Source organism: Cetorhinus maximus, chromosome 17, assembly GCF_964194155.1.
Source record: "Cetorhinus maximus chromosome 17, sCetMax3.hap1.1, whole genome shotgun sequence".
Lineage (NCBI taxonomy): Eukaryota > Metazoa > Chordata > Chondrichthyes > Lamniformes > Cetorhinidae > Cetorhinus > Cetorhinus maximus.
The window spans coordinates 62,114,433-62,137,933 of record NC_135895.1 but is presented as its reverse complement, the minus strand read 5'-3'; the positions used below and the strand labels follow the sequence as shown (position 1 = coordinate 62,137,933).

Here is a 23,501-nt window from a genome sequence, read left to right as displayed (position 1 = left end):
TGAGTTTTTCCAGATATTTTTGTTTTTGATCTCATTATGGAGCTGTACAGAGCCTGAACTGCTCAGTTAGCTGGCAGACAGAAAGGATGGTAGTCTACCTTTCTAGTTAGTACATATCTCCACCTCTGGAGAGGTTGTTGATCAGCACCTTGTGGTTACTGGGCAGGAAATGGTGTGCAACATCACCTACTTTCCAGTGCTGCTTCCAAAGTTAGGGTTACTGTCAGTTGCTGCTGTGCAACCTAAATGAGGCATTTAAAAAAATACTTTTTTGTTTCAGAGCGATGAGTGTAGCTTTCTGACCCTTGATTGGTAATGATAAGTTGCTGCATGCCCACTCTTTAAAATATCTAAACACTTTTCTAGAAAAGAAATTGATATTTTTATTGCATTACACATATACACATGAGGGAGGTGGTGGCATAGTGCTATTGTCACTGGACTAGTATTCCAGAAGACCCAAGGTAATTCTCTGGGGGCTCGGGTTCAAATCCCAGCATGGCAGATGGTGAAATTTGAATTCAGTAAAAAAAATCTTGTAATTAAAAGCCTGATGATGACCACGAAGCCATTGCTGATTGTTGTAAAAACTCATCTGGTTCACTAGTGTCCTGTAGGGAAGGAGATCTGCTGGCCTGGCCTGGTCTACATGTGACTCCATACTCACAGCAATGTGGTTCACTCTTAAATGTGTTCTGAACAGGGCATTTAGGGATGGGCAATAAATGCTGGCCTCGTCAGCGATGCCCACATTCATGAACGAATTTTTAAAAATATACGGTGGTGTTAGTAATTGTTCCTTGGTGGCCATGGAGTTATGGTTGCTAACTTCATGTTTGAAGTTGTCCCAGTTTGAATTGGCAATCAGATGAAATCCATATTGATGGATGCACCCTTGTTTTGTGAGGTTGGATTTTTTTAATGTCACCTTTCACAAAACTACCAGATTAATGCATAGGTTGTTATTTGTTCCCATTTTCTTCTATAACCAGGTATGCATGAGAATGAGTTAGTTTGATTGTATACTGGAAAGTCAAGAGGGCATTTGGCCTATCAATTCTGCTCCTTCCACAGACCATGCATACATTATTGTGCACATTGTCCAAGCCATTTAATTTTTTGAAGGAAAGTCCTGCAGAAATACTGTGCTCCATGGAGTAAACGACTTAGCCTATGAATGTAGTGGGGCCGAAAATTCATGATCCACACTCCAACACTCTAACAGTGGACATCTTCTCTCTGGGAATTTATCATCTAATTGGAATTCCTAAATCAGGCAATTGAAATTAAGTGTGCTTCACCAGGAGCAGTGCAGCTGGAGCATTCACTGGGTGATCATAAGACATCACTGTGGCCATTGGAGCTGTAGGTTCTATGTCCCAATGATGGACCCACAGCAATGAAAGATCGTAAACGCGTCCACTACTATTGCAGAGTGGTGGACTTTTAAATTTACTTTTGTAAATCTGATTCACAAACCACATTTGAAAACTATATTTAAAAAAAAATTTAGAAGTATAGAATTTTACAAAAAATCTTTTGGTACATCCTGCTTGCAGCAGCTTTCTGAAAGGGCTATCCATTTGGTCCAATTTCACTGACTTTTCCCACATCCTTTGAAGATTTTCCTTTTCAACTTTTTGCTTACTTCTCTTATGGAAGCTATTAAAAATTCTACTTCTATACAATTTCTGATAGAGTTGTGAGGGCATGGAATGCCGTCAGCTTCCCTCATTGCTTTTGTGGCAATCTTCAATTTATGCTCTTTAATTTCCTGCTCCAATGATAAGTGAAAGGAACTTAACCCTGTTTAATTTATTGAAACCTTTTGAACACCTGTTGGATCCCCTTTTAACCTTCTCCAATGAAAAGAGTCTCAGCTTCACTCGCATCTCGTCATAAATTAAGTGTCTCTTCCCTGATATCAAAAGAAAACACAACATTCTAATTTTTTTATTATTCATTTTATGGGATGTGGGCATCGCTGGCTAGACCAGCATTTTATTGCCTGTTCCTAATTGCCCTTGAAGGTGGTGGTGAGCTGCCTTCTTGAATTGCTGCAGTCCATATGGTGTAGGTTCACCCACGGTGCTGTTAGGGAATTCCAGGATTCTGACCCAGCAACAGTGAAGGAATGACGATACATTTCCAAGTCAGGGTGCTGAGTGCCTTGGAGGGGAACTTCCAGGTTGTGGTGTTCCCATGTGCCTGCTGCCCTTGTTCTTCTAGATTTGGATCCATGCAGTCATGGATTTGGAAGATGCTGCCTAAGGAGGCTTACTGAGCTCTTGCAGTGCATCTTGTACATGGTACACACTGCTGCCACTCTGTGTCGGTGGAGGAGGGAGTGAATGTTTGTGGTTGGGGTGCCAATCAAGCTGTTGCTTTGTCCTGGATGGTGTCAAGCTTCTTAAGTGTTGTGGGAGCTGCACTCATCCAGGCAAATGGAGAGTATTCCATCACACTCCTGACTTGTGCCTTGTAGATGATGGGCAGGCTTTGGGGAGTCAGGAGGTGAGTTACTCGTCACAGGATTCCTAGCCCCTGACTTGCTTTTGAAGCCACAGTATTTATACGGCTAGTCCAGTTCAGTTTCTGGTCAAGGGTCACCCCCAGGATGTTGATAGTGAGGTATTCAGTGATGGTAATGCCTTTGAATGTTAAGGGGCAATGGTTAGATTCCCTCTTGTTGGAAATGGTCAGTTCCTGGCACTTGTGTGGCATGAATGTCATTGTGACTTGTCAGCCCAAGCCTGGGTATTGTCCAGGTCTTGTTGTGTTTGGACATGTCTGCTTCAGTATCTGAGGAGTTGCGAATGGTGCTGAACATTGTGCAATCATCAGCAAACATCCCCAGTTCTGACCTTATGATGGAAGGAAGGTTATTGATGAAGCAGCTGAAGATGGTTGGGCTGAGGACACTACCCTGAGGAACTCCTGCAGTGATGTTCTGGAACTGAGATGATTGACCTCCAACAACCACAACCATCTTCCATTGTGCTAGGTATGACTCCAACCAGTGGAGAGTTTCCCCCTGATTCTCATTGACTCCAGTTTTGCTAGGGCTTCTTGATACCACACTCTGTCAAATGTGGCCGTGATGTCAAGGGCAGTTAGTCTGACCTCACCTCAGGAGTTCAGCACTTTTGTCCATGTTTGAACCAAGGCTGTAATGAGGAGCTGGGTGGCTCTGGCGTCAAACTGGGCGTCAGTGAGCAGGTCATTGCTAAGCAAGTGCAGCTTGATAGAACTGTTAATGACCCTTCCATCAATTTACTGTTGATGGAGAGTAGACTGGGCGGTAATTAGCTGAATCGGATTTGTCCTGCTTTTTGTATACAAGACATACCAGGGCAATTTTCCACATTGCCAGGTAGATGCAGCGCAGCAAGTTCTGGACCACAAGTCTTCATTACTATTGCCGAAATATTGCCAGGGCCCGTAGCCTTTGCAGTTTCCAGTGCCTTCAACTGTTTCTTGATATCACGTGGAGTGAATCAAATTGGCTCAAGACTGGCATCTGTGATGCTGGGGAGAGGTCCCACCACTTCTGCAGAGGTGCAGAAGGCCAAGATGGATCATTCACTTGGCACTTCTGGCTGAAGATTGTAGCAAATGCTTCAGCCTTACCTTTTGCGCTGATGTGCTGGCCTCCCCCATCATTGAGGATGGTGATATTTATAGAGCCTCCTGTTCCAGTGAGTTGTTTAATTGTCCACCACTATTCTCGATTGGATGTGGCAGGGCTGCATCTGTTGGTTGTGGAATCGTTTAGCTCTGTCTACCATTTGCTGCTTTTGCTGTTTGGCACACAAATAGTCCTGTGTTGTAACTTCACCAGGTTAACACCTCATTTATAGTTATGCCTGGTGCTGCTCCTGGCATGCTCTCTTCTTTGAATCAGGGTTGATCCCCTGGCTTGGTGGTAATGGTCTGGGCCATGAGGTTACAGATTGTGGTTGAGTACAATTCTGCTGCAGATGACCCATTGCGCTTCAAGGTTGTCCAGACTTGAGTTGCTAGATCTGTTTGAAATCAATCCCATTTAGCATAGTGGTAGTGCCACACAACACGATGGAGGTTACCGTCCATGTGAATACTGGACTTCATCCCCACAAGGACTGTGCAGTGGTCACTTCTACCGACATTGTCAAGGACAGATGCATCTGCGGCGGGCAGGTTGATGAGGATGAGGCCAAGTATGTTTTTCCCCTCTTGTTGGTTCCCTCACCACCTGTCGCAGACCCGGTCTAACTGCTATGTTCTTTAGGACTCGGCCAGCTCGGTGTGTACTGGTGGTACCGAGCCACTCGATGATGTACTTTGAAGTCCCCCGCCAAAGTACATTCTGCGCCATTGCCACACTCAGTGCTTCCTCCAAGTAGTGTTCAACATGGAGGAGAACTGATTCATCATCTAAGCGGGGGCGGTACATGATAAGCAGCAGGAGGTTTCCTTGCCCATGTTTGACCTGATGACGTGAGACTTCATGTGGTCTGGATGCAATGTTGAGGACTCCCAGGGCAACTCCCTCCCGACTGTATACCATTGTGCTGTCACCTCTGCTGGGTCTGTCCTGCCTACTTATAGCTTAAGTAATGACTTATGTAAATTCAGAAACTTTGGTCAAAGATCAAAGTAGGACACAGCAAGAATTAATGAAAAGGGGAGAGAAGATTATATAAATCGAGGAATAATGGTTATACCAAGTTTGATCTTTAAAAAACAGTTTTCGGAGGATGGGAGGGCTGATGGTAGTAATAATTGTGATTCATTAAGTTCATAGTGGGATAGTGAATTTGGGGGACACTATAAAATCCAAAAGCAACAAAGGATTCCTCTTTTGAATATTACGGTCAGAAGCAGAAGCCGTGATCCTTACCAACAAAACCACACAGACACTATCTTGGTCAAGACTGGGGTTAAACAAGGCTGTGTCTTTGCTTCAATCTTCTTCTCCATTTTCCTCACTGCAATACTGCATCTAATATCCAGGAAACCACCCAGAAATATGTTGATAATTTCCAGAACAGATGAGAATACAAAACCAAAGTCACGCCAACCTCAGTCATTGGGCTCCAGCATGCAGATGACGTTTATGTGTGCGCGCTCACTCAGAAACTGAGCTCCAGGTCATTGTCGACTCTTACTTTGAAATGTATGGGAAAATGGGCCTTACATGAAGCACCTGGAAAACGTAGTCCTCTTGCAACCAGCTCCCACTGCGGAACGCCTGCCCACAACAATTAAGATCAATGGCGAGATCCTGGAAAATGTGGACTCTTTTCCATATCTTAGGAGCCTTCTCTTGATGAAGGCAGACATAAATTATGAAATTTATCATCACCTCCAGTGTGCCAGTTCAGCCTTCAGCCAACTGAGGAAAAAAATATTTGAAAACCAGGATCTCAAATCCAAGACTGGAGGTCGTGGTTTACTGGGCAGCAATGATCCCCGTGCTCCTATATGCTTCAGAGATGTGGACAACCTGCAGCAGGCATCTCAAAGTACTGGAAGAAGTAAAGGCTCTCAAATAGCAGCATCCTCTCCCAAACAAATATGCCCAGCATTGAGGTGCTAATCACTCAAAGCCAGCTCAAATGGGCAGAATATGTCATTTGCCTGCCTGACACCAGACTTCCAAAGCAACTGCTTTATTTGGAACTTGGTTACAGCAGGAGACTCCCAGGAGTAGAGATGAAATGCTTTCGGAATGTCCTCAAAGCATCCCTGAAGAGGTCAAACATCTCCACCAACTCATGGGAGTCCCTCGCCTGTGACTGACCAAAATGGAGAAGGCACTGAACGCAACAAGAGACTTCATCGGGATCATGCAGAGGCAAACTTAAGGGGTCAGAGAGAGTGCACAAACCTCCAAACAACTAATCTAGCCAATCCTCCAATCACCATTTGTACTGCATGTGTCAGAGTCTGCAGATCACTCCTTGGACTTAACAGTCATTTCAGAACCCATCAGGCCAGAGTGGAAGCAAGTCATCCTCAATCCCAAGGGACTGCCAAAGAAGAAGAATGGAATAGCCTCATTGTTCAGAGCCCTCATTTTAAAATGGCTGCCCTGACTAAGTTGGGAAGAGAAAAGGTCATTTTTTCCTTTCAAAAAGAGCAGTTCCAAAACAATTTTTCTGACAGTCTGTTATAAACAATATAAAGGTGTTTTAAAAAATAATTTTGTACAATGTATAGTTCCTTTTTAACTGCAAAGGTTTACTATGTGACTTATTTGTTTAGAGGCTTTTAGTTGCATACTTACTTCTCCAGATCCTTTTTATCCTCCGTCGTATATTAAGAGCAGCCGGCCGGAGGAAGCTTGCTGGGGCGGGGGGGTTGGTTGGTTGGTTGGGGGCGGTGGTGGTAGTGGGTAGCGGTGCGGTGTTGTGGAAATAAAGGAGCGGCCTGGAATTTACTGAATTGTGCAGCCTGAAAGGTACCAGGTTCAACCTAAAGCACATAGCAGGAAAAATGAGCTGATTTAGCTCCCTTAACCAGTATAGCAGTTGGTATCGTTCAACTAATTGTGTGTATGCATCACTTGATTCAGATACTTGATGGCAGTCACGGCTTATGGAGCCATACGCCAGTGTGAGTTGTCACCAGGAGGAAGGGGAAAATGTTATGAAACAAAAACATAATATATAGGTTAGTGGTTTTGGGGCTTTATTGTATTTAGAGCCACATAGATTTGTACCATGGAACTTAAGTGGGCCATTTATAAAGTTTAAATCCATGTTCCAAAATAATCTGCAGAGATCTGAAATTGCAAATATTAATAGACTGTGGAGTTCTGATTTAGGCTGCAGTGAGGCTACAGTTCTTAAACATAGCTCCTTCGAAAGCTTCAGACCCACAGAATTCAAATAGGATCAAAGTTACCTGGGCTTAAAGGGCTGCTCTTTCAACATCCCTAAAGTAGAACTTGATTTTTTTTTCTGTGTAGCCATCCTCTTACCTATCCTGCTTTGTTTTACTTCCAGACTATATACAACTCATTTGTGTACACAGAGAAAATTTCGAATGGAGAAACAGAAGTTCAGCAGGTAAGTAAATGTTTAATTTTATTTTCATAGCATCCAACTTCTGTTGTCAAGCTTCTGGGCACAAAATAATCTTTGCTGTGCAGTTATAATTTACTTGGCAGTTGTTTCTTTCTCCCTGCAAGATCTTAGGCCCCTTAGCTACATGAGTCACATAGCTGATAATAATTTGTACGAGTGCAGCTGACTGGCAGATCCTTCAGCCCCACGTTATATTTAACTTGTGCTACTTGTTAACATCTGATTGAAAGCCTAGAGTGTGTGTTTGCTTTTTCGTGGCATTGGTATCCCGGCATATTTTGAAGCAAGTTTGTAGTTGTGAAAGTCCAACAGTAGCCACACCCATTTGCTCTGTGCTCAACCTCTGTCTTGATCATGAGAGTTGCAATGTCTGGAGCTGGTGTTCTCCACTCTTCCTCTGCCATTCAGAGGTTCATTGTACCATTTGATGATGTACTCAGACACACAGCATGTGTAGGTCCCGAGTTTAGTTCTTGGTTCATGCTTGGCTAATCTCAATTGATATGCAGTGGGAGTACTACATGTAGCATAAGCACTTCTAGGCTGGGGTTAAGAGAAAACAGAGAAACTGGTCCACTTCGCAAGTAAAGTATAACTGCCTTAACACTGCTGTGGAATACTTGGCCAGTAATTTAATACTTGACCAGCAATTTAAGTAGGATGGATGCCACGTAGAACTCTGAAGATGACCTCTTTGACCTCCTAGGTTAGTGTGCATTTCTCCTGTGCAGGTATGAAGGATTTGTTTAGGAACTTTTGAAGTTTGTGAAGAATAGCAGGTTGAGCTCACAGCTTTGCAGTGAATAGGAGCCTGAGCAAGGCTTGCTTTTTTGGTACTTGGTCATGCCAGTATTGTTCAGCACAGTGAGAGCTAAATTTTGACTTTAATCACTTAGACGTTTTTTAGAATATGTTTTTTACAAGTTTCAGTGCGCGTACTGGCTATTTAGTTTCATTTAAAACATGACATAAGGGTTAGGAGCAGAAGTAGATAGACCATTTGTCCCTCAAGCCTGCTCTGCCATTCACTCTGATCATAGCTGATCTATTTCAACTTCACTTTTGTTACACCCCACCCCCCCATGTATCTTGATGACCTGAGAGATCAAAAATTTGTGTCTCAGTCTTAAATATACTCAATGATGAAGCATTCACAACCCTCAGTGAAGAAATTTCTCCGTATCTCAGTACTAAATTACCAAGCCCTTATCCTGAGGTTGTGCCCCTGTATTCTAGATTCCCTGGGTAGGGGAGATAACCCTTAGTGCCTACCCTGTCAAGCCCCTCCAAAATCTTATATGTTTCATTGAGATCACCTCTCATTCTTCTAACCTAGGCAGTATCTGGCCAATTTACTCAGCCTCTTATCATAGGATAACCCTCTAACTCAGGTATCAAATCTAATGCACACTCACTGTATTGCCTCCAAAGCAAAAATATCAATCCTTAGCTATGGACACCAAAACTCTGTGCAGTGCTTCAGATATAGTCTCGCCATGGAGAAAGTTTGGTGTGCATGGAGATCAGATCATAGTAGGGATTGGACTCAGGTGCAGCATCCCTCCTTGAGAACTTAAATAAGCAGCTGATGCGCACTTTCTGGACTTCCACATGAAGAATGGCTATTTGCTTAAGGTACCATAGGGAACTGGCACTGCACGTATTGAATTATAGCCAAGCATGAGTCATTGTTTTTAGGCGAGAAGAACGGGAGCAAAGTAGGGATTATAAAATCTTCTGCGATGGGTAAATCCATATTGTTTTGTAGTTTAATTGTTGGTCATGGGTGTCATTGTATGATTGAAAATTGACCTCAACAATTCCAATTTTAAAAAAGAGCTGTTGAGACTAGGATGACTGAAGAATTGCAAAACAGTAATAATGGGTGATTACAATTTACTAATAGACTGGGTAAACCTAGTTAGCACTAATGCTGTGGAGGATGCATTGCTGGAGTGTGTACGAGGTGGGTTTCTGGAGCAGCACGTTGAAGAACCAACCAGGGATTGGGCTATTTTAGATTTTCTATTATGTAATGAGAAAGGGCTAATTAATAACCTTGTTGTAAAGGAGTCTTTAGGAAATAGTGACGATAATATGATAGAATTTTCCTTTTAAGTTTGAAAGTGATATAGTTCTTTCTGAAACTAGGGTCTTAAATCTGGACAAAGGAAATTATGAAGATATGAGGGGCAAGTTGGCTTTGGTGGATTGGGAAATCATGTATTTGATGGTATTCAGGCAATGGCTAGTATTTAAAGAAATATTATACAGTCAACAACAAATGTAGATCCCTCTAAGACACAAAATCCCAACAGGAAAGGTAAATTAACCATGGCTAACAATAAGAGTTAAAGATTGCATTAGATCAAAGGAAGTGGCTTATCAGGTTGCCAGCAAAAGTGCCCAAGGACTGGGAGCAATTTAGAACCTAGCAAAGGAGGACAAAGAAACTGATAAAGAAAGGGAAAAGAGAATATGAATGCTAGCTAGCGAGAAACATATAGGCAGACCGTAAAAACTTCTTTAGGTATGTGAAAAGGAAAAGATTAGCAATGACATATATGGGCCCATTACAGGTGGAGATAGGAGAATTTATAAAGGAGAATGGAGAAATGGTGGAGAAACTAAATGATTACTTTGTATCTGTCTTCACAAAGGAAGATACAGAGTATGGGAACCAAAGGGCTTGTGCAAATGAGAAACTGAAAAAAGTAGTTTTAAAGAGGTAGTACTCGAAAAATTAATTGGATTGAAGGTTGATAACAGCCCATGGACCAAATGAGCTACATCCCAGAGTGCTGAAGGAGGTGGCTTTAGGGATAGTGGATGCAATGATGGTTATCTTTCAAAATTCTATAGATTCTGGAAAGGTTCTTGCAGACTGGAAAGTATCAAATGTAACCCCACTATTTCAGAAGGGAGAGAGAGGGAGAATGGAGAACTATAGACCTGTTAGCTTGACATCAGTAGTAGAGAAAATGTTAGAATCTATTATAAAGGATGTGATAATTGGACACTTAGAAAATAATGATGTGATTGGGCAGAGTCAACATGGATTTATGAAAGGGACATCATGTTTAACAAACCTGTTGGAGTTTTTTGAGGATGTTACCTGTAGCATAGATAAAGGAGAACCAATGGATGTGGTGTATTTGGATTTTCAGAAGGCTTTTGAGAAGGTCCCACAGACGAGGCCAGTAAACAAAATTAGAGCACATGGGATTGGGGGTAATATACTGGAATGGTTTGAGAATTGGTTAACAGACAGAAAACAGAGAGTAGGAATAAACGGGTCAGTCTCAGGATGGCAGGCTGTTACTAGTGGGTACAGCGAGAATCAGTGCTAGGGCCACAGCTGTTCTATATAATCTATATAAACGATTTGGATGTGGGGACCAAGTGTAATATTTCCAGGTTTGCTGATGACACAAAATTAGATGGGAATGTAAGTTGTGAGGATGCAGCAAGGAGTCACAGGCCATGTGAATGGGTAAGGACATAGCAGATGGAATATCATAGTAATAAGTGCGAAGTTATCTAATTTGGTAGAGAAAAAAACAAAGACAGAGTATTTCTTAAATAGTGAGAGGTTGGGAAGTGTTGGTGTCCAAAGAGACATGGGTACCCTTGTTCATGAATCATTAAAAACTAGCATGCAGGTGTAATTATGAATGCAAATGGTACATTGGCCTTCATCGCAAAGGGATTTGAATACAGGAGTAAAGATATCTTACTGCATTGTATAGAGCCTTGGCGAGACCGCACCTGGAGTATTGTGTACAGTTTTGGTTTCTTTATCTAAGGAAGGATATACTTGCCATAGAGGGAGGTTCTCCAGACTAATCCCTGGGAAGATGGGGTTGCCTTATAAGGTGAGATTGAGGAAACTGGGCCTGTATTCCCTACAATTTTGAAGAATGAGAGGTGGTCTCATTGCAACTTACATAATTCTTAAAGGGCTTGACGGAGTAGATACAGGAAGGATGTTTGGTGAGTCTAGAACCAGGCGACACAGTCTCAGAATAGGCCATTTTAGACTGAGATGAGGAGGAATTTCTTCACTCAGAGCGTGGCATATCTTTGGAATTCTCTACCCCAGAGGGCTATGGAAGTTCACCCACTGAGCATGTTCAAGACAAAAATCAATAGATTTCTGGATACTAATGACATCAAGCGATCTGGGGGAAAATGGCATAGAAGTAGATGATCAGCCATGATCTGATTGAATGCCAGAGCAGGCTTAACAGGTCAAATGGCCTACTCCTGCTCCTATGTTCCTAAATTGTTTCTCTTATAGCAAACCCATTCTCCTTCGCTGCATATTGGAAGTATCTGAGAATGAAACATTATGCTTAATATCAATAATCCAACTGCATGTGGAGAAGGAAAGCAACTTCTTTTGTATTGGATACTTTGTGGTCAGGGATTCATAGGATTTTGTGTTATTGCTTTTTAAATGTCTCCTTGGTCCTGTACAGTCTCTCAAGCGCTTCAAACTTAAAGCGTTGTCACGTTGCATTTTTTTCCAACTGTCATTTGGACATTCCAAATGCATCTCTTCCATGAGAACTACCTCGTGCTCCTATGGTTCCTTCCATTCTCTAGATCTCTCAGCCATCCTTCCTTGTCTGCAAAATTTTGTACCTCCAACCTACTGAAGATCTCGTAATGCTGATTATATCCATGTTTTTATCATCTGCAGACTCGATTGATCCAATGCATCTTTTGTTGCTTTTTCATCATCTACCTTCCATAAATTCCAACTTGTCAAAAATGAAGCTATTCATTTCCTGTTTTATTCGCCTGTCAGTCCATCTTTGGCCCACCATGGCTTCCTATTTATCAACAAATTAAATTAAAGTCTTCGTCCTTTCCTTCCAGTCCCATCATGGACTTGCTTCTCTCTTCTCCCTTTGCAACCTTCTTTACCCATATGTCAGTTCTTGCATACTTCAGTTCTCTGACTTTGGCATCCCATGCAACTGTCCCCCAGGTTTGGCCCACTATTGTGGTAGAACTTTGAGCCTCCTGTTTCTATAGTCTGAAATTTTCTCATCCTTCATCTCTTTATTTCTCTATCCTCTGTGAAAAACCTTCTTAAAATCTATCTGTTTGACCTATCATTTTGTCACCTCTTCAACACCCCTCAACACAAGTACAATTTACAAACTCCATGTTATGATAAATAATTCAGTGCTTCCCTTTTCTTCTCAACAAAGGAAATAGGAAATTTTATTTATATTGTCATTTGATTAGATTTTCCAGACTACAACACAAGCTGTACTTGCTATGTCAGTAAATCTCTACTTTTGAAAATTTGGGATCAACATTTCCAGGATGACATGAAATTTACTTTAAGTATCTATTTGACTGATGCCTGCCTCTCTTGCAGATTCCATCTGACAGTCTTTTCAAGTTTTGTTCAAAATCTCAGGGGAGCTTGTTGGTTTTTATCTTAAAATATGAAAGAAAGCCTATATTAGTGCTGGTCGATCACATTCCCTATTTATTGTCAATGGCACAGAATCCCCCTTTTCAGGTGACTCTATCTTATTGAGTTCTGAAGCTGGGCTTTCCAGTGATCTGCTGTTGCTGTTGGCCTCATTTCATTGTATTTCATTGTGGTTTACCATGCGGGCAATGCCACAGATAACCATTTGATTTTAAAGATACTGATTTATGCTTTTTATGGCCAAAGTGGCCATAAAAATGCCATTTGTTCTGTTCCTGAGGCTTGCACATCTATGGAAATGATGTCCATCTTGGAGACTGGCAAAGGTGAAAAATAAGGTTCATAATATTGATGCCAAGTGAAATTAATGGGAATCTGGGAAACCTCTCCATTGGCTGGAATCACACCTAGCACAAAGGAAGATGGTTGTGGTTGTTGGAGGTCTGTCAGCTTAGCCTCAGGACATCACTGCAGGAGTTCCTCAGGATGATGTTCTCGGCCCAACCATATTAAGTTGCTTTATCAATGACCTTCTCTCCAACATCCCCAATGTTCAGTATCGTTCACAACTCCTCAGAAACTGAAGCAGTCCATGTCCATATGCCACAAGGTCTGGACAAGAATCAGGTTTAGACTGATAAATGGCAAGTAAAATTTGTGCCACACAAATGCCAAGCAATGAGCATTTCCAACAAGAGAGAGAATCTAACCATCTTTCCTTGTCATTCAATGACATTATCATCACTGAAACCCCACTATCAACATTCGGGTGGTGGAGGGGAGGTGGGCTACCATTGACTAGAAACTTAACTGGACCGGTGATTAGAAATACTGTGGCTACAAGAGCAGGTCAGAGGCTGGGAATTCTGTGGCAAGTGACTCACCACCTGACTCCTCAAAGCCTGCCCACCATCCACGAGGCACAACTCAGGAGTGTAATGGAATACTGTTCCCATGAGATGAGTGTGGCTCCAAAAAGACTCAAGAGGCTTGACACAATCTAGGACATAGCAGCCTGCTTAATCAGCAACCCATCCTCCACCATAGACATTCAGTCTTCCCAGCATCAATGTGCAATGGCAACATTGTGTGCCGTATACAAGATGTACTGCAGCAACTCATCAAGGCTCCTTGGACAGCACCTTCCAAGCCCATGACCTCTGTCACCGAGAAGGACAAGGGCAGCAGAAGCATGGGGAACATTGTTAGGAAATAGAGAGTTTAAGTAACTATATTTGTATTTGTGGGTGTTAGGAAAGAGTTTTAGCTTCAATGTTTAAGTTTGATTTCTATTTCTGTATATGTGTGTTAAGAAAGGTCAAATTGAGTTTTAGTTTCACTATAAAAGGTGCCTGCATTTCTAATGAGAGTTTTATGACTCTGGCAGCTAAGTTAAACAAACAAGAATATAGAAACTGAGCTATTGCCTAGCAATAGGGGTCCAGAGAGGCAGGTTGCTCCCACAGATTCACACACAAAAACTAAAGAAACAACAGTTTTGAGTTCAGCTTGAAGTCAACTACCGAACAGAAGCCACCTGGAAGGGATAGATAGCCAGTCCCAAGCTAAAATTGGTTGAAAGTAGCTGCCAGAGAGAGACTGGAGCAAAAGTGCCAAGTCCCAAGCTAAAGAAGAAAGTCCCAAGCAGATCTTCTAATCAAAGAGATGGACAGGAACCTGGAAAAGGTCCTGTTAAGTGAAGTTAAGAGTGAGGAGCAGAGAGAAAGTCTCCAAGCTTCAGATTTAAAGAGACAAAAACTGCAGAAAGCAGATTTAGAACCAGAACAGCTTGTAAGAGGCAAGAAGGTCCAAAGAGACTGCTCGAGGTCTGTAACTCTTTGCTATGGGCATGTGAAGCAGTGGTGTACTGTTGACAGCTGATTTGGTGAGAGAGCGTGTGCGTGGAAGACATTTGAATGCATATGGTGACCCAGGGAAGAGGAACACCGGAAGGAGAGTTCGAAACCCTGGAAGTGAATCTTTGTGGAAGGCATCTGAGAGAAAGCATCGGTTTGGGAGAAGATTCCAAGGCGAGGTCTTGGAGAGTGGAGATTGGAAACCTGGTGTGAAAGACAGAGTGCAGTGAGACTGTTTGGCTTACGGTGTGACAAGCACCTGGGGATAGTTGAGGAGAGATTCATAGCATCTGGTTGAGGTAGCATCTGTCACTTGGTTTCAGAGTGTGGTGTATCTGACCACAGGGTGCTTATTGGTTTACATGGACTATGTACTTACTGTGAACATTAAAGTACAAGATAGCTTTGTAACTTGTATTATCCATACAAATCTATATATATCTGTAAGGGTATAGTTGTGGGTGAAGGAATATTGTAATATAGTTAATCTTTTCTTGTTTAATAAATGTTTTACGCTTTTGTTAAAAGTTCATTAGCTGATTCCAGTCAGTCTGTTCAGTAGCTCCACTCCATGTATCTAAGCAAACAAAAATAAAAGTTAGGATCGATCAAGCTGGTTTGCGCTCTGGGACCAGGCTTGTCCAGTGGTAACCTCAGTTGGGGATCATAACAACACCACCATCTGCAAGCTCCTCTCCAAGCCACACACCATCCTGACTTGGAATTGTATCGCCATTCCTTCACTGTTGCTTAGTCAAAACTAACTTAAGACCATAAGACATAGGAGCAGAAATTAGGCCATTCGGCCCATCGAGTCTGCTCTGCCATTCAATCATGGCTGATAAGTTTCTCAACCCCATTCTCCCGCCTTCTCCCCGTAACCTTTGATCCCCTTACCAATCAAGAACCTATCTATCTCGGTCTTAAATACACTCAATGACCTGACCTCCACAGCCTTCTGTGGCAATGAATTCCACAGATTCACCACTCTCTGGCTAAAGAAGTTTCTCCTCATCTCTGTTCTAAAAGGTCTTCCCTTTACTCTGAAGCTGTGCCCTTGGGTCCTAGTCTCTCCTACTAATGGAAACATCTTCCCCACATCTACTCTACCCGGGCCTTTCAGTATTCTGTAAGTTTCAATCAGATCCCCCCATATCCTTCTAAACTCCATCGAGTATAGACCCAGAGACCTCAAATGTTCCTCATATGTTAAGCCTTTCATTCCTGGGATCGTACTCGTGAACCTCCTCTGGACCCTCTCCAGGGCCAGCACATCCTTCCTGAGATACGGGGCCCAAAATTGCTCACAATATTCTAAATGTGGTCTGACCAGAGCCTTATAAAGCCTCAGCAGCACATCCCTGCTTTTATATTTTTATATTCTAGTCCTCTCGAAATAAATGCCAACATTGCATTTGCCTTCCTAACTACTGACTCAACCTGCAAGTTAACCTTAAGAGAATCCTGGACTAGGACTCCCAAATCCCTTTGCACTTCAGATTTCTGAATTCTCTCCCCATTTAGAAAATAGTTCATGCCTCTATTCTTCCTACCAAAGTGCATGACCTCACACTTCCCCATGTTGTATTCCATCTGCCACTTCTTTGCCCATTCTCCTAACCTGTCCAAATCCTTCTGCAGCCTCCCCGCCTCCTCAATACTACCTGTCCTTCCACCTATCTTTTGTATCATCTGCAAACTTAGCCAGAATGCCCTCAGTTCCTTCATCTAGATTTTATATTATATAATATATTATATAATATATAATTTTTATATTTATATTATATTTATAATATTTATATTATATAATACATACTTCCTGGCAGCACTGTGTGTGTGTACCTACAGCAGATGGACTGCAGCGGTTCAAGAAGGCTGCTCACCATTACCGTCTCAAGGACAATTCGGGAAGAGCAACAGTTCATATTCCATGAAAGATTAAAAAGAGAGCTGAGAAGTTATATTACTATCAGAAAAACTGAGAAGGTGGGACATTTTTTTCTCTGGAAAAGAAAAGGTTGAAGTAACCTAGTAAAGGTCTTGAAAATTATTAAGGTGATTGATAGGGTAAGCATAGTGAAGATGTTTGTACTTGTGGGTGGAGTCCAAAATTAGGGGTTATAAATACAAGATAGTGACTAATAAATCCAATAAGGAATTCAAGAGAAAACTTCACAACCCAGAGGGTGACTAGAATAGGGAACATGATACCACATGGAGTAGTTGTGGTAAATTGCATAGATGCACTTAAGGGGAAGTTAGATAGGTACATGAGGAAAAAGGAGCAGGAAGTTATATTGACGAGGTTAGATGAACTAGGGTGGGAGGAAGCTCATGTGGAGCATATTGACCTAGACTAGTTGGGGCGAGTGGCCAGGTACTGTGCTGTAAATTCTAATCTTTTCATATAGGATTTAGTTATGATCTCTGTAGAGACCGATAACTTTAAAAAAAAAGAAATTTGAACTTCCAGTTTCTAGCAAGAGTTCACATTTTAAGATGTTTACTGTAACAAAAGACTAAAAGCACTGTTCACTAAACACTATCTTTGTAGGCCACTTATACCTCAAACCACAGAATGCCCCTTCTTATTTTAGCATAATTGGAAAAACACAGGTATACATTACACTGTCCTTAGAATTAGTTCAAAATGATTCTTAGCTCCCGGGGGTTTACTTCTGCTCTTTCCCTTTCTCAGCCCATTAACTTTTAACTCCAGAACTGTTCCTCATGATGAGAATATTATTGGAGATCCTCCCTCTAGTGGAAGTTAGGCGAATCTTCCAGCTTTGTTTTAACTCCTCACAAATTTGGTCCTTTTGATCTGAGCATGAGCTTCCACCTAAATTCCTGCGCGATGAACCATTGAGACTTTTGATCTCTAGTTGCTCCCTCTTCTTGATCCTGGCAGACTAACCCACTATCTGTGATAGTCATATTTTAGAAAAACCTGTAACCTCATACCACAATGATTTCCTCTGTACCCTTCCCATCTCAACCCCCATCACCATGGCAACATGAATCACATGGACCTTGTACCCAGGTAGAAATGCTGATAGTTATCCTTGAGAACCCAACCCTTTCATCTAGGAACTAAATATATAATTTAAAGCACAACTGTTTACAACCCAACATTCTCAACACTTTTCTGGGACTTTGGCACTCAGTCTATCCATTGTTAGCATACAGGCTCCAAGTGTAAACACTTTACACCTTCTTCCCAGTAAAACAGTCTGGGCCCCTTTAATCTCTAACAATTATAACACCCAGGCTTGTTGTCAGGCAGACTTCAGAAAAGGTCACATACCTCATTTCATTTTAACTTAAATTAAAGACAAAGTTCTTTAAAAAAAATATTTTAAACTTCATAATTTGACAGGATTCTTCATGGAGAGGAACCTTTGTTATTGTTACCTAGTCTTCCCTAACCACCAAAACATTTCTGATTTTCAGCTAATGAGATAATTCATTGCAATATAACAGGCTGTTAGCCAATGCTCAGCCAGTTGAACAGACTCCAAGGACTGATGGAGGTCAGCCAAATCTGTTTCCAAGCACATTATTGATTTTTTTCTTCTTCCCTTACTGGGAGTAGAATAAATTGGCTGTAACTCTAGAGAAGGGAGAGATATAGTAGTAAATATGGTTGACTTGATCTATAGCCAAATAAAGCCTGGATTTGGCAGGAACTTTCTACTTCAGATAGTTACAATTGGGCTGCTTATGTAACTGAATTTTACACTTGGTATTCTTTGCAGGATGTCAATGAGAAAGCTGCTTCAATATTTGGAGAGTGAGTGTCACATGTTTCCTGTTGCATTTAATTTTCTTTGGGAGCATATTTACCTCTTGTTTTCTCCCAATTATATTATTTTCATGCCCCTTGGCCAGCCACTGTGAGGTATTAATCATTAGTTGGCTACTTCCTCATCAGATTATTGTTTTTATCTGCAGGCGTACAGCAGTCTGTACCTGATGTGATTTAGACAGAATACTAAGTAGAATGGAGGTTTGTTTCTGTATTCTACACCTATTAATCATATACTTGAAATGGAAAAAATTCCAGGGCTATGGGGAAAGAGTGAAGTAAGTTTGATGACTCTTTCAAAGAACTGACATGGGTTGAGCGTGCTCTATCTGCGCTCTAAGATAATAAATGCCACCACTCAAATGATCTGCTTCGTTGCACCAAGACATCTCCATTCAGATGTTAATATATTTTTTGATTTTTTTTTTAAAGATAAAGTAGTGTAGAGCTGTACAATATCAAATCATTATCACCATAGATATAAAATCAAATATTCATGGTTCAAATATCCCACAGATTCTAGATCTGGAACTTGCTTGCTTGGGGAAAAAACATACATTTACTCCATTTATATGGATAATTTATGTAATTGCTGTAATATCTTTACCGTACCAAAAGTGCTGCAACATTGCAATCCTTGTAAAGTTTTCAAGAATCAGAACTGTGATAGTCAGATTATATACGAGTCTGCTTAACTAATTTGTTTAGTTTATCATGATATAATTTCTTATACACCCTCAAGCAACAAGATAACGATCAAAATGCTGGAAATGGTCAGAGATCTGGTAGCATCTGTGGAGAGAGCAGTTACTGCTTCAGGTCGATGTTGAAGTTCTGATCAAGGGCCACCAACCTGAGACATTAACTCTGTTTCTCTCTCCACAAATGCAGCTGGATCAATTGAGTATTTTCAGAATTTTCTGTTTTTAACCATTTGGTTATACATATGTATATTAGACAATTTACTTGTAAAGGAAAACAATGGCATAGATGTAATAGGCCAAATGGTCTTTTTCTATGTTTTTTAATTTTATTATTGTGAAATCAGTATTTATTTCTCAGGCCAACTCAAAACTTTTCGAAATTTTGGCATATCACTCCATTTGATACAATCAAGCAAAACCTCAAAGACCTGTCTTGCTATTATCATTAGAAGTCATTAGTGCTGATTTTCTACTTCTCAGAGGTGGATTTTAAATGATGTCAATCCTTGTTCCAAAATGGGCAGTTGGTTTGTTGGGTGCTCACAAAAATGGGTAGTCATTGCATGCAAAAAAAGAGAATGTCTACCCCCATTTAATCTCATTCACCATTATTGGGATATGATTCCAAGGGTGTACTTGACCTCCAGTATTTCCTATAACTGACCGCTCTTCATCCAAGCCTGAATCGTATTAGAATTTTGACCCCTAACAACCAAAATGGAGTCACACCTAGCACAAGGAAGATGTTGTGGTTGTTGGAGGGCAATCATCTCAGTTCCAGGACATCATTGCAGGAGTTCCTCAGGGTAGTATCCTAGGCCCAACCATCTTCAGCTGCTTCATCAATGATTCCTCCCTCCAAACCACTCACCATCCTGACTTAGAAATATATCGTCGTTCCTTCACTGTCGCTGTGTCAAAATCCTGGAACTCCCTCCCTAACTGCACTGTTGGTGTACCTACACCACAGGAACTGCAGCGGTTCAAGAAGGCTGCTGACCACCACCTTTTGAAGGGCAATTAAGTATGGGCTATAATTGCTGGCCTAGCCAGCAATGCCCACGTACCATGAATGAATAATTTTTTTAAAAAAAATTTGTTTGGTATCATTCGGAATGTATGATTGCTTGGATAGAAGGGGATATATTTGGGACGCCCCAACATTGCTTCATGAAAAGGCCATTTTGTACAACGTCTATACGTATTTTTGAGGTAGTTGCACAGATGGTAAATTAGAGAAACTTGAAGCTTCTGTATAGAAATAAGGCTGTAGCATTAGTGGTAGTATATTAAGCTAGATTGAAAACTGGTTGGCAGGATTTGGATTTGTTTTGAGACCGATTACCAGTAGTGACCTACAGGGTTCAGTTTTGGGACCGTTGTTCTTTTCCATTTTTATTCATGAATTGGAATTCAGTGCTGAGGGCATGATCTGCAAAATTGCAAAAGATCTGTGCAAGTGTGTGTTTGACTGCTTCAGGTAGACCTTAATGTGTTTGGAGACTGGGCTCATGACTGGCAAATTTTGCTTAATTTGGATAAGTACAATGTTATGCATGTGGGGCATGCCAATGTTCAACATTCACACACTCTACAGGGAAATTAATTAAAAAGGTAGAGAAAGAAAGTGATCTGGGCATTCTAGTATATAGATCTCTAAAGATATATGAGCAATGCTGTGAAGTAATGGCTAGAGCAAATAGATCGTTGCGTTGCTTTCGTAGGACAATAAGATGAGGTATACTTTGTTGTCTTTGTGCAAGACTTTGATCAAACCTTGCTTGGAATACTTCTTTAGTCATCTCACACAGTGGGTGATATTGAGGCTTTGGAAAAGGCCCAGAGGGGGACCACTAGATTAATTACGATTATAAACCATCTTAGTTATGAAGATAAGCTAAAAAAGTTGAGTCTCTACATGCCAAGTGAGAGCTGAGCCTCTTTCTGGTTGGGTTAGACATCACCACTTAGAAAAGGTAGGTACTTCGGGGAATTTAGGACCACAATGGGTCTGCTAGACTTGAAACACCATAGTATACAAGGCTATGGGCCAAGTGCTGGAAAATGGGATCAGAATAGATAGGTGCCTGATGGCCAGCATGGACAAGCTAGGCCGAAGGGCCTGTTTCTGTGCTGTATGATCCTGTGACTGATTTTGATTGTTTTATTGGGTCGGAGAGGCATTTAACAGATTTGATTGCCTACAAATCTGCCTGGCCTGCCTTTTGCTTCCCTGGAGATCATGTTGTTTCAGGACGGGTTGCAGAGTGAATATGTCGTGATACACAAGGTATAAGTTGTGTGGGACAAACTGGATGGACCAGAGGATCTTTACCTGTCTGTCTTCATTTGTATGGCTGCTTCATATTTCTTTCATTCTACTTAATGTAATTTCCAATGGAGCATTAACAAATGAAGAGGGCACTCAGAGTGCATACCTCCACCAAACTATATTAATTCAAAGTTATTACAATTACTTAGCTATTCTTTGAGGCTTTTCCCTGCCTGGTTGATGCTCTATACTATAAAGCTGAAAAAAGAAACCTTTTTATTAAGAGCTTCCATCTCACAGAGGAGGTGGCAGGCCAATCCACATCCAACAAACTGCTCTGAAAACTCTGCTCATATTTTGACAGATGTGATAAATTGTACCACAGCAACTGAGACAATCCACAATATGGTAACCCAATCAACAACATTCTAAATAAAGCAACCCACAACATTCTGAAAGAAAGCCAATTTGTCCTCGCTCCTAATATTAACGGATCCTTTAAAAATTTCAAGGATTCTGATGCACATCTTCGCCAAAAAATTAATCATTTCTTCCTTGGGCCATACTCTATTGTATGGAATTTTCATTGAAATCCGTTCATTAGTTTTTGAAACTTTTGTTTACAAACAAACTGACAAATGGGTGAAAATTGATCCCTGCCCACCTTCACTGATGGAGGTAATATAGATCCTTACAGATGTTTCTGGAATCAAAGGTATCAGATTTTTGAAAATTTGCAAATTTGCTGATTAATTTGCTATTTCAAACTCAATTATCTAACTGATAGTTTATCCAAGAACAAATTTGTATCAACTAACATGAGGCACTTGTTGGTAGACGATTCTGAAGTTAGTAATTGTGGGTTTCATAACTAACCCTAACCCTAATTCTCACCTCTTGAGTTAGAAGGTTATGGTTTCAAGCCCCACTCAGGACTTGAGCACAAAAATCAAGGTTGACACTCCATTGCAGTCCTGAGGGAGTGCCATAGTGTTGGATGAGAGGTTACACCAAGGTTCCATCTGCCCTATCAGGTGGATGTAAAAGATCCCCTGGCGTTATTATGAAGAAGAGCAGGGGAGTTATCCCCGGTGACCTGGCCAATATTTATCCCTCAAGCAACATCACTAAAACAGATTATATGGTCATTATCTCATTGCTGTTTGTGGAGCTTGCTGTGTGCAAATTAGCTACTGCATTTCCTACATTACAACAGTGACTACACTTCTTAAAAAAAACAAGTATTTAATTGGCTGTAAAATGGTTTGGGATACCCTGTGGTTATGAAAGACATTATCTCACTGTAAGTCTTTGTTCTTTTGATGTGTGTTTGCCTGTGTGGTGTTATGAAAACTATAATTACCTCATTGAGAGCGGAGGTCGGGAACTTCAACACCTGATGGACCTAGGAGCTTTTACTCATGCTTAGACTGAGAGTGGGCTGCGTGTGCGTGGTTCTGCTCTTTGAGTTTTTTGGGCCCAAAAATGGTGCAAAAGCCTGGGTCAGGTGGCCAGGAGTGGAGCGCCATTGCTGGCAAATGTCCCAGGTAGGGGACAGGGAGAGGTCCCGAAGGGAGAGGGGACAGGGAGAAACCCCAAAAGAAGAGTCCCAGAGAGGGGATAGGAATATGAGTTCTCTGTTAAAAAGAGATGAGCAGAGAAACAGGCTCCAAACAGCCAGAAATTTGGTGACTTGGTGCTGCGGCCCACTGGGGCAAAGGTACTCCTTTGCAGCTGTAGTGTTTTGCTTGGCATGGCCAAAGATTGGAAGTTATGCTAGTGAGCTGGTGCTTGAGTGTATACTCAGGAACAGAATCTTGGAAGATGAGATTGAAACCCAGCAAGGCGGACCGTCGTTGATGCCATCTGAATCTGGTAATTGAGGAGGGCTAAAGAGAAGCCTTGAAGATCCAAGAAGGCAGCCGAAGGTTGGTGACTCCTTGCTGCAGGCCATTGGGGCAAAGGTACCCCTTTGGAGTAATAGTGTTCTGCTTGGCACGGCTGAAGAGATAAAGTTGTGCTTTTGAGTTGGTGCTCGAGTGCAGACTTCGAAATCCAGGGGAATGGAATTTCAGAAGACGAGATTGAAACCCTGCGAGATGGGCATTCATTGATGCCATCCAAGTTGTAGCGAATTTTGGAGAGAATTCCCAGGTTAGATCTTCGAAGGTGAAGACGGGAATCCTTCGCAAGAGAGACAAGAGATTCAGTGAGATTTGTTGACTCTCAGTATTACTGACGTCTGGGTGGGCCGATGAGAAATCCTTTATTTTAGTCACATCTGTCACTTATTGTGTAGTGTGGTGTATTTGACAACAGTTTGCTTATTAATT

General features: G+C 41.5%; 1 protein-coding gene across 2 annotated transcripts in view; it reads left to right on the top strand.

Annotated features, from left to right (window-relative positions):
• cachd1 (cache domain containing 1) overlaps nucleotides 1-23,501 on the top strand; it is a 182,247-nt gene that overhangs the window by 81,443 nt on the left and 77,303 nt on the right. For both annotated transcript variants that reach the window (XM_078561309.1, XM_078561310.1), the window contains one exon: nucleotides 6,993-7,055. In XM_078561309.1, the coding sequence (XP_078417435.1) occupies nucleotides 6,993-7,055 (63 nt within the window). The remainder of the gene's footprint in view (nucleotides 1-6,992; nucleotides 7,056-23,501) is intronic.